Source organism: Bombyx mandarina, chromosome 15, assembly GCF_030267445.1.
Source record: "Bombyx mandarina strain Sakado chromosome 15, ASM3026744v2".
Classification (NCBI taxonomy): Eukaryota; Metazoa; Arthropoda; class Insecta; order Lepidoptera; family Bombycidae; genus Bombyx; species Bombyx mandarina.
Window position 1 is genome coordinate 7468600 of NC_143221.1, and position 12037 is coordinate 7480636.

At 33.5% G+C, this 12037-nt stretch overlaps 2 protein-coding genes across 2 annotated transcripts in view; one reads left to right on the forward strand and one right to left on the reverse strand.

Moving 5' to 3' along the window:
- Positions 1-2603: 2603 nt before the first annotated feature.
- On the forward strand, positions 2604-5759 carry Lipt2 (Lipoyl(octanoyl) transferase 2). The gene is made up of 3 exons (XM_028169714.2): positions 2604-2934; positions 3216-3428; positions 4678-5759. Exons 1-3 carry the CDS (start codon positions 2778-2780, stop codon positions 5037-5039), a joined length of 732 nt encoding a protein of 243 aa, XP_028025515.2. The 5' UTR covers positions 2604-2777; the 3' UTR covers positions 5040-5759.
- tyn (trynity) overlaps positions 5655-12037 on the reverse strand; it is a 74583-nt gene continuing 68200 nt past the window's right edge. The window contains exons 13-17 of the mRNA XM_028169590.2: positions 11457-11596; positions 11290-11371; positions 11067-11211; positions 10703-10913; positions 5655-7365 (exon numbers count right to left, since the gene is read on the reverse strand). Of these exons, the coding sequence (XP_028025391.1) occupies positions 7214-7365; positions 10703-10913; positions 11067-11211; positions 11290-11371; positions 11457-11596 (730 nt within the window). The 3' untranslated portion in view covers positions 5655-7213. The remainder of the gene's footprint in view (positions 7366-10702; positions 10914-11066; positions 11212-11289; positions 11372-11456; positions 11597-12037) is intronic.

Below are 12037 nucleotides of genomic sequence, written 5' to 3' on the forward strand. Positions count from 1 at the left end.
TTAGCACAGGCTTAACAATAATAACTCGGAAAAAATCACGTACAGTCATGTGGCCCTAAATTAGGATTCGCCGTGTTATGGATACCAGAGACTGACATAGATTCAAATATTTACATACTAATATTGATTAAAATGGAATATCCAGACAAAAGAACCAACAAACCTATTCGTCATACAAATATTTTCTCGGTGTGCGAATAAATCCCATGACCCAACGTATAGAAGTCAGGGATGGCAAGTATGGGCTATTACCTATGTTAACTCATCTTGCCTACTAAAGTGGTGATCAGAATAGGTGTATTTTAAACTATGAGCAACCTTGCTGCAGGGCTGAACAAAGCACAAAGGACAACGGTAACTGACTATTTGACAACCTTAAAGTAATTAATCTAAATAGCTTAGTGTAATAATACTTAAATACTATTAGGTCCATACAAAAACTTAAGTTTTGATCGTCCTAATTTAACACAACTTATCGTACTTATTAAAAACAATACTTTAAATGACTTGGCATGCTCTCAGCCAACCTGGTAATAAGTTATCACCGGAGGGAATGGTTATCATAGCGCGAGCACCGCTACTCATCTTGAGACACGATAAGTCTTGATTGCGTTGTATCAGGACTGTGCGATCCTTCAAACTCAAGATTAATTAATGCTTCATTATCCCTGCGTCCACTTAATAAACCGTACCACCAATTAATGTAATCGCAGTATGCTACTAATAAAAAGGTAAAGAATCCTATACAGAAAAGATGCGCTAGTTCCGGTACCTACTGCAGCAAATATAATGAATAATATTTTATTTAATGTTAATTCTAAACTACTATTAAAATATTATTACCCGTGTTGTCATCGTTTGAGAGTACACCACATCTCCGTTTTCACCAACACTTTGTCCAAACACGACATCAAACAGTAACACTAAGCTCATAAGAACTATATTTCAATGCGAGAAAATTCAAAACAGAGAATATAATTTTCCAACAGCTGCTATCAAGGTAAAATTAGGGCGAAAACAAATGAAATGAAGCACAGCAGCAGAAAAAACAGCCTCCGATATCTATAAACGAAAAATAGCAAGATCTATTTAAACGTTCAATGTTTATATTCACAGTCGATTTTACGTAACGTACAAAACACCGACCTACATGCCGAGTACAGGGAAAACTGAACTGAAAGCTATAAGGTATAGATTCCTACCCTTAACTGTATTGTAGTGGTGGTTTACGCTTACATTGTTATTCTATTCAATGCCATCTATCGTCGAATAGTAAGATCAGTATTAAGTTTCAGCGAATGTCAGTGTAAAATTTACTAAAACGCTTATCAGAAACGCATCAACGTGTATGCAAATATTCTTCGTCTATTATTTTAATTTCTTGAAATAGTATTTTTTTATTAATTTTAATTTTTTGAAATACTATTTCAAAAAGATAATTGTGCCAGCTTTGTTTCCAAGTGCAGAGCCATGATTCGTCAATTGAAGTTGTATGCGCGATTTACACTATACCTAATCTATATACGCTAAACATTTCACACTGACAGGACTTTATGGCGGGAACGCGAAAAGTGAAGTTGTGTGATTTGTTTTATTTTGTCTATTTAGTGTTTTTTCAGTTTTAAATGTGTAATAACGGTGGTTTATTAACTGTTTAATATCTGTGAAAGTGCACAAATGTGGGAAAATGAAACAAAGCCGCTGGACATAACTTCTCGGGATCCTCCTAAAATTCCACTGAAAAAAACTCAGTAAATGATCACCATTTTACTGAGATTATATTTCATCCAATATCATCTCATCTCATTTCATTTCATTTCATTCCAGTTGATTAATGTCTCAAATTAATCATCTTCATTTCATTTCATTTCACTCCAAAATAAAACATGACCTAAAAGTCTTATTTACCAGGTCATAAAAACCTTTTAAAAAAATCACACTTACAGTGCTATTGACACTTTCTAATTTTGTTCACCGAACTTACATGCATAGACATAAAGACCTTAACCCCCAAAAACTATAAGAAAAGAGTTACAGGTTTTATTATAGAATACAATCATTTTAAATAACATACCATCTATTTTTGCTAACATACCTTTTAATTTTTTTTCTTAAGTCAAATGCCAATAAGGAATATTAATTGTATTGACACGATAGTTATAACCATTTTTTTTGTTTAATTTTCTATTAAAATAAGAAAGGGAGACTATACACATATAAATAACATTTTAGAAATGCTGAAAACATATTTATTGAATCAAAATGAAATGGCACTATCAATTTAATTTTTGTTTTAAATTAACTTACTTATAATAGGACAAGAAAATACCGTAAGTTGTACTTGAGATATAATCAAAATTTGAGTAAAATTCTGGAAAATATTTGTAAGTTCAATAAACAACTAGCCATTTTCAACGATTTTATTTTGTTCCCATTTTTCCATTTCCCACATGTGCTACATGGTTAATAAACCATCATCATTATAACTTTAAGCCCGGAGAAACATCAAAAACAATAAAAATGTACCCAGCATAACACCTTGCGTTCACGATCTTAGTTTGACAATTTTCATTAAACGGCATGGACTGGCATGGACCCATAGACCTTTATAGTACGGTACATGGATCATTCAAGTGACAGTGACACTTGTAGAAAATGCTGGGATATTATTATTTCATTAACAAAATATATAAATTGTCTCTATAACAAAATTATGGAATTACCATATTACTGCGTATTATGAAAACCGTTAAAATTTATTTTACAAGTGATACAAAATGGTTAAAATTTGGAGGTTGGGTTTAATGAGCTATGATACTGCTCATAATATCCAATTAGCTATAGCACGAAAACATCTCGATTCAATTAAGAATGGCCTGGATTTTAATCATGATACTCTTTTACTTGTAGAACATAAACCCGTTTATACAGTAGGTGAGCACAACTACCCAAAATATACTATGATAAATTAGTTAATGACTTGTATGATGCTAATATGTTTGCTGATCCGTGAAAATAGATGAAAACATCAAAAATATTTCAAATAATCGTTTGAATATACTTAAGTCAATTGTATGTCTTAATAGTCTATTTTCATTTCACTAGCTTTGTTCCTAATCCTTAATCCGAAAAAATACTGTACAATATTATAATTATATTAAATCATTTAATTTTGTTGTTGTTTTTACTAGCACAATAATTTTTGAAAATTACAGGTATAAGAGACAAGACACCAAACAATGAAATTCTCAGGCTAAGAAGTCTGGGAGCAGATTTTAAGAAAACAAACAGAGGCGGTCTTGTAACTTTTCATGGGCCTGGTCAATTAGTTGCATACCCAATTATAAATTTGAAGTACTATAAACCAAGTGTGAAGTGGTATGTTAATAGTTTGGAAGAAATTGGCATAAGATTGTGTGGTGACTTAGGTAAACAAATTATATTATTTCAAATACAAATATACCTCATTTGCTATACAATACTCAAAAACTTTAAGTCAATGTCTAATGTGTCATCAATATTATATCATCAAACGTAAGAAAAAATAAACACCAGTCAATATCTCAATTTTGAAAAGAATATGCATATTCTTTTATTATTACTGGTGGTAGGACCTCTTGTGAGTCCGCACGGGTAGGTCTACCACACTGCCTATTTCTGCCGTAAAGCAGCAATGCGTTTTGGTTTGAAGGTTGGGGCAGCCTTTATAATTATCTTATATATATCTATAATTAACTTATATCTCAAGTTAGTGGTGCATTTACGTTGTAGTTGTCTGTGGGCTCCAGTAACCATCTAACACCAGGTGGGCTGTGAGCTCGTCCACCTAACTAAACAATAAAAATAATAACAGAATATTTGAATTTATTTTTCACTGACATCTGATGTAGTAGAAAATTTGAAAATACACCAAGGATCAATGACTAGTTTCACTGGTCCATTGATGATTGAGGGGTGTGTTTACAAATTTAATAATGCAAATATAATATAATAACTGTAAAATAATATTATAATTTAATAAGCTCTATCTAACACCATGACTAGCATCAGCTGAAAAAAAATTATTATAAAGTTCATTGTTAATTTGGTTTGCTATTCAAACATGTTTTTTTAATTCTATTTATTACTACGATACACTTAAGACAATACACTGATTAACACATTTTTAACACAACTGGAACAAATAGTTTACTTCAAGAAATTAATTAAAATTGTAATTAAAAATTCAACCTCAATTAAGAACCAAACAGAAAAATGACATAAGCAATATTAAGAATATGATTATTGTTAATTTATTTACCACCCTGCTAGCTTTTACTGCGAAGTAACATGCATTCTGGTTTGAAGTGTACAGCCAGTATATTATTAAGACCAGAACCTAGTGGATAATGAACTTACTCATCAAATGCCTCTGTATTATCTAAGACTGCAGCTGCATATGGGCCACTATAGTGAGCAGAGAAGCTCAGCCGTGGATTAAATGGTTACAGGAGCTCGAAGACATCATGTGGAAATAAATTTCAAATCTCAATGTAATGTGTATGTTGACTATGGTTTCAGACTAATATGTAACTTTGCAGCAGTAAGAGCTACTTAAGCATATCATTCTAGACAAATAAAATAAAATGCATCCAAATACCTAAACATATGTTTGACAGTGATTTGATTTTCAATCAGGAATTCAAGCCAGCCGATCACCTCACACAGGAGTATGGGTGGCAGATAACAAAATAGCCGCAATAGGTGTTCACACCTCGAGATATGTCACAACCCATGGTATTGCAATAAATTGTGATATTGACCTTTCTTGGTTCAAACACATAGACCCCTGCGGTATAGTTGACAAAGGAGTTACATCATTGACCAAAGAAACAGGAGATTTGTGCACAATAGACAAAATAACACCATTGTTTTTGAGTAAATTTAAAGATGTGTTTGAATGTGAGATAGAAGACCTGGACTTGAAGTCACAAAAAGATATTCTGAGTTATGTGTATAATAAATTAATGAAGGAATTGATGGTACAAAATACAGCATAAAATCATATAAGTATTGATTAAATTATTATGACTGGCCAGCCTAGTAACACAGTAGTTAATTACCCTTACAGCTGGACTTAGGGGTTGTTCAATTCCCCTTTTGAAAAATATTAATGTGGCGAAAAGGTCAATTTCCTCTGTTGGAGTGTTATTTATTTATTTAAATCTATTAATGTATGTGTAACCATCTCTGTTCCCATAGTACAGTGTCATATGCCTAATTGTTTTGTCACTGATTATTTATTTTAATATCCTTCCTATTTCTGGATATTAAAGGCATAATGTTGAATATCAGTGATTTTAACCAAATAAATCATAAACGGTATACTAATATATAAACAGTGGTTTTTACGGATGTTCCGCTATAACTACTGAACCATGCATCCGATTGACTTGAAACTTGGTATCGATGTAGAAAATACATGTACTTAATGGATAGGCTAATATTTATATGAGTGTTGGACTCCCTACACCAGTTGCGGGGGTGTTAAAGATGAGAATCTTTGTGGGGGTGAGAAACAATATTGTTAATTTTAAATGCCGAGCAAAGCGGACGGGTACAGCTAGTTGATTTATAAGACGTTATCACGTTAATAATAAAATAAAAGAATCAAATAATTTGTACAAAATTTATTATTTGTTTAATATTGAAAAAATAAATATGTTATTAATCATTTATCTAAATAAATAAGAAGAAATCTCAAGTTGGGTTGAAAGAAATGTTGTTTTATTTCTTTCTTAAAAATCATTGTACTTAGATTGAAGCGTTCAAGCATACAATATATATCGATGCATACAATAGAAATTAAAAGTAGCTTTTTGAGTAACTAAGGGAAGCTCAATGTTACTTGATTTTAAAAATGTATCAAACAAATTCATGACTAAGTACAATATTGTGTAACATTTCTACAAAACCCAACTGAAAGTCCCAATAAAATCTTCTAGTGCAAAAGATTTTAAGATCTATTTACAATTAATTCAATTTACGTATTTAGAAACCAGACATTTTTATAAACTAAACAATTGTTTGAAATAGTCCAGGCTACTCTCATTTAAAAATTCATTTCATATCTATTTTAAGATTTGCATAGAATAACATATAAAAAGTTACACGATTTTTTAATTAAAAATGTATCAGTCACAAGTAAATAAAAAAATCAATTTGAATTGTAAATCATTAATTATCATCTATTTACCAATCTATAACATCAGAATAATCCCGTCAAACTTTTCCTGTTTATTGTAAACGGTGGTTTTCGGGATTATTCCAAACGAATTTTATATTCCTTAAATATAAAAAGTACTAAAAAATTATACAAAAAAAAAACGTTCTTAAATAATACTTATAAAAGAATAAATGCATCATGGAATTTTCGCAAATACTCAAAATGTCCTTGAAATATTCAGCTCCACATTTTGACTGCTTAAACACCTAATATATTTCTAAAAATAAACCTATTCAAATTTAAATAAAATAAATGCATGCAAATTCAATAGATTACCTCTAATATAAATGCAGACCCGGTGGTTACATCTTGCCAATATTCTTAAAAACAGAACGCCGTGATTTGACGATACTATGTTACTCGCGAGTGGAGCTCAGTGTGCTTAGTCCGAGTTTTGTAACGTTCTCGATAGCGAGAAAGTTAGCTCAAATTTGTATGGAGTCTGAACGATTGCTTACATTTGCCGCTTTTTTTTTATTGCTTAGATGGGTGGACGAGCTCACAGCCCACCTGGTGTTAAGTGGTTACTGGAGCCCATAGACATCCACAACGTAAATGCGCCACCCACCTTGCGATATAAGTTCTAAGGTCTCAAGTATAGTTACAACGGCTGCCCCGCCCTTCAAACCGAAACGCATTACTGCTTCACGGCAGAAATAGGCAGGGTGGTGATACCTACACGCGCGGACTCACAAGAGGTCCTGCCACCAGTAATTACGCAAATTATAATTTTGCGGGTTTGATTTTTATCACACGATGTTATTCCTTCACCGTAGAGGCTAGGGACGCTGTTCCAACTGCATACAAATTTGAGTTAATTTTACGCTATCGAGAAAGTAAAAAAACTCGCACTAAGCAGTAAGCACACTTGTCATTTGTATCACAAGTTCCTGAGTGAGAGTGGTGAAGTCACGAAACATTGTGCGATGTGGCGAGATTTATGATAAATTACGACATGTGCTTCGGCGGAGTCAGCCATTTGCGCATGTAGTAGCAGAAGATTGTCGCTATGTAGAGAAGGACGAGCAACGCGCACGCGACTCCGAGCAGAAGCACTGAAGCTTTACTGGGACAGGGCTCCACGATCGTGACCGTTTTTTCTAGAACAACGAAAAATAAATTTACGTGAATTCGTTCCGGTACTATGTTCTCTATTGTATTAATTTGGAAATACAGATCTGTAGAGAAGCCTTCTACAAGATTTTTTATATCTTTCTTATTGTTATCAATCAATCAAAAAAATTTTATTCAACATAAATGAAAGTACATATTTGTTGAACGTCAAAAAAAACTACCGCCAATTCACAAAAACTCATAGACCTATATAGTAGGGACATGACATATTGTTTTATACGTACAATTGCTTATATAAATAGCACCCATTTTGAAGGCACATACATAAACATATATCTATCTCGTTCTTACTCAGCACTTTAACTCGCAGGAAAACAATATAACAGTATTTCAGTGCGTACATAAAATGAAACATGAATATACGTAAATATCTCCGTCTCCGTCTAATGAGGCCGAAAATCCGCCATGTTTAGCGCGCCAAATGTCATTGTCACGTCAGTTCGGCCGTCTGTTTTGGGTTGTACATTATTTATTGACTTTGATATCGATTTAATATGATTGATTATATAAAATTTCATAATTTATCATGCTTAAAACATACAAAAATAATAATTAAAACGTATTTTATAGGATCTCAAGAAAGTCGACGCCCTAAAACTATTATCTGTATGTATTTAAATTCATTATGGAGCCCTCATCCGAAAAAATCATTTTTCGGTCGGAATCTATTGATCATGACACTAATCATAAATACCACTTTAAAATATGTCATCAAAACATATTTAGACATTCTGTTTAGATATTTCGGGAAAAAGGCTACCGACAAAATCTCTTCGGAACTATTTAAATAAAATAGTTTTATTCCGCAGTGAGTAAAACACTATTGTAAATTTGTTAAATATTTAATAATTAAGTGATTTTAGAGAGGAAGTCACAAGGAATGACGTTTGTAATTAATGAATAAATGTTCTGTAGGTGTTTTTTTTTTCACGCGGTCCCTTGATAAGTTTAAAATTTGAATCACTCTCAAGCGAAAGTGATTCAAATGGTGCGGCGCATCTTCCTTGGGGTGCGCTGCGGTAGTGTGTTACGGACTTTAGAGTCAGCAAAACAATTAAAATAGATTGTAATAGTCTAAGAAAAACACGTACTCAAAATACGATAACATTTAGCATGCTAGAAATGGGCTGATGGCTTTGAACTACGCCATATCTTTATGTTTTGCGACAAACGACAACTTTATAAAATCAGTGTAGCAACTTTTAAAAATCATCATATCGTTTACTTGGCAAATTCGAAGGACGAACTTGTCTTAGATTTCACCCATCTAAATCATATCATATTTGCACATAACAATATACCTACTTACTTCCCTATAAATATAAATTCTACAAATAAATAAAACTCAACAATATTTAAAATAAAATGAGCCAAGAACTTTTATCGATAAAACCTGATAACATTGAAATCTTTTGTACAGCACTAAAGCCGCCATGTTTTGTGGCCAGATGACGTCACAGTGGCACGAAATTTTGGTTGACGTTTCATTTCCATAGGTTTCCTACTTCATTGCAAAAACTAGCCTCGGTCCCACTGAAGTAGGAAACCTATGGAAATGAAACGTCAACAAAAAATTCGTGCCACTGTGACGTCATCTGGCCACAAAACATGGCGGTTTTAGTGCTGCCCAGAAGATTTTAATGTTAGTAGGTTTTATCGATAAACGTTCTTGGCTTATTTTATTTTAAATATTGTTGAGTATGAATGTATTTGTAGAATTTATACTTTAATAGGAATTAGTATATTGTTATGTGCAAAAATGATGTGATTTAGATATTAAGTGAAATCTAAGACGAGTTCGTGCTTCAAATTTTCCAAGTAAACGATATGACAATTTTTAAAATTTGCTACACTGATTTTATAAAGTGGTCGTTTGCCACAAAACATAAAGATATGGCATAGTACAGTGCCATCAGCCCATTTCTAGCATACTGAATGTTATCGTATTTTGAGTACGTGTTTTTCTTAGACTATTACAATCTATTTTAATTGTTTTGCTGACTCGAAAGTCCGTAACACACTACCGCAGCGCACCTCAAGGAAGGTGCACCGCACTACCGCACTGCACGCAAATTTTAAACTTATCAAGGGACCGCCTGATAAAAAAAAAACACCTACAGAACATTTATTCGTTAATGAAATTACAAACGTCATTCTTGTGACTTCCTCTCTAAAATCACTTAAATTAATAAATATTTAACGAATTTACAATAGTGTTTTACTCACTGCGGAATAAAACTATTTTATTTAAATAGTTCCGAAGAGATTTCGTCGGTAGCCTTTTTCCCGAAATATCTAAACAGAATGTCTAAATATGTTTTGATGACATATTTTAAAGAGGTATTTATGATTAGTGTCATGATGAATAGATTCCGACTGAAAAATGGTGTCCGATATTTCGGATTCAAATATATTAAGTGTATAATCTATGTTTCGGATGAGGGCTCCATAACATGGAGTTAATAAGTACCTACAATATTTTATACTATACTTATTAACTCCATGCTCCATAATGAATTTAAATATATATAGTTAATAGTTTTGGGGCATCGACTTTCTTGAGATCCTATAAAATATGTTTTAATTATTATTTTTGTATGTTTTAAGCATGATAAAATTAGAAATTTTATATAAGCAGTCATATTAAATCGATATCAAAGTCAATAAATAATGTACAACCCAAAACAGACGGCCGAACTGACGTGACAATGACATTTGGCGCGCTAAACATGGCGGATTTTCGGCCTCATTAGACGGAGACGGAGACATTTACGTATATTCATGTTTCATTTTATGTACGCACTGAAAAACTGTTATATTGTTTTCCTGCGAGTTAAAGTGCTGAGTAAGAACGAGATAGATATATGTTTATGTGTGTGCCTTCAAAATGGGTGCTATTTATATAAGCAATTGTACGTATAGAACAATATGTCGTGTCCCTACTATATAGGTCTATGCTCGGTCCTGAGAAGAACTGGCAAGAAACTCAGCGGGCATGTCTTACTTTTTAAATATTAGTTTTTTTTTTAAATATTCATTTTTACAATAAGTATTATAACGTAAAAATTAATGCAATAATGAACTCATTCGCACTTTGTGCAATCTTCTAGATAATCATTGATACCAAGAGAACAAGTGAGAGGCCGTATTGAGACACTACACTGGTTGATACCAATTTTGCCATAAAGTCATTTAGCATCTCGGCTTGGCCTGAACGTTGTGATGTTGATGAACGATAAAATCTTAGGGCCGTGGGAAACTTTTCCCGTTCTGTTTTGTCAATAGAATTCAATTGAAACATACCTCCAAAGTTGGCCTCGGAAGCAACTCCGCCGGGCTTGTCAGAACGTAGAAAATCGGTGCTCTGATGCTCATCACCAAAGTCCAAGACTAAAATTTCTTGGGAGATATTCATTTCTTCGTCCTGAGCGGGGCCTTCGGTGTCGTTGCGAGGAAGCGAACGCTTCTTTCTTCCCCAAGACTCGAGAGAATCTCTGCCCCATTCGCACACCGCCTAGAAAATAAATGCGTTAGCATTGTGCCGTAGCAAATGGGAATGTTTCCGAAAATTGTCCGTATCTAAGGTTTATTGCTAAAAGTGTCGTTAGCCACGGTCAAAAGTCGTCGGCAGTTTGTTTTTATCTATCATCTTGATTTTTACACTCACCGGCTCACAAGGTCCAAGACAATACTTGACATTGCATTGGAAGATTACACCGTAAGACTCGGTAAATCTAAAGGCTTCGTAAATCGACTGCAGCGCGTTGCCATCAGGAGTAAAACCTGGGAATATAGCGGGGTCGACCGGACATCTGGAAAAAAAATACTTGCTTGTTACTAACTACGGTATCGAACTGAAGAATTTCGTGAAATTTCCTTGTAAAACGTACCCTTCGTCATCAATAATCTGGAATGTGGTCTTGGAGTCTTTAGCCATAGCGACACAGCTGCGGGCGAAGATACCGTAAGGGGCTGTAAAAGGCAAGACAATATGTTAATTCGGCTAAATTAGCATCGAAAAGTGTAACCAAATTAATTAAATTAAATAAATGCTCACTGTCTTCCGGGATCTCGATACGGAAAGCGAGACTGTCTCCGATGCGAACAGAATCGACCTCGCGTTGACGAGTGTCCAAAATGCGAATGCGCGGTGGAGGTGCTTCCGGAGAAGCCGTGATCGAAATCATCTCTGGATCTCTAAAAATAAACAGAACAAAGTTTCTTTTAATAAATTTGAATTAAAAATAGTGTAAGAAAAAATGATTTTATTGTAAAAAAAGCGTGGGGAGCTTTTCAGGTTATAACTGCTGATACCATGTATTTTTTAGTTGAATTTCAATTTTTTCAATAATTTTTTTTATTATTGAATTGTCATTAATGAGTAAGCCAAATTTCGAGTTAATCCGACGTTTTGAAGGGGTCAAAATCATGTTCAAAGATTCCGTTACATACTAACATACATACGTCTGAAGCTAATAAAAGCGTATTAATAAAGGGAAATTTGCCGGCCATACTTAAACAGCTGATTGGTTATAGGACTTTTGTCTGGTAGTTAGTTAATCAGCAAACTATCAACGCACATAGCTTAGTCCCACTGTCATCTTTCCCGCTCACAGTGCATTACGATATTACAGTTTT

Bases quoted from the DNA above. Each gene is read 5' to 3' on its own strand.
- Lipt2 (XM_028169714.2), top strand. From the start codon at position 2,778: ATGGTTAAAATTTGGAGGTTGGGTTTAATGAGCTATGATACTGCTCAT. The intron at 2,935-3,215 runs GTGAGCACAACT...TGAAAATTACAG, and splicing joins TAAACCCGTTTATACAGTAG to GTATAAGAGACAAGACACCA. The intron at 3,429-4,677 runs GTAAACAAATTA...ATTTTCAATCAG, and splicing joins AAGATTGTGTGGTGACTTAG to GAATTCAAGCCAGCCGATCA.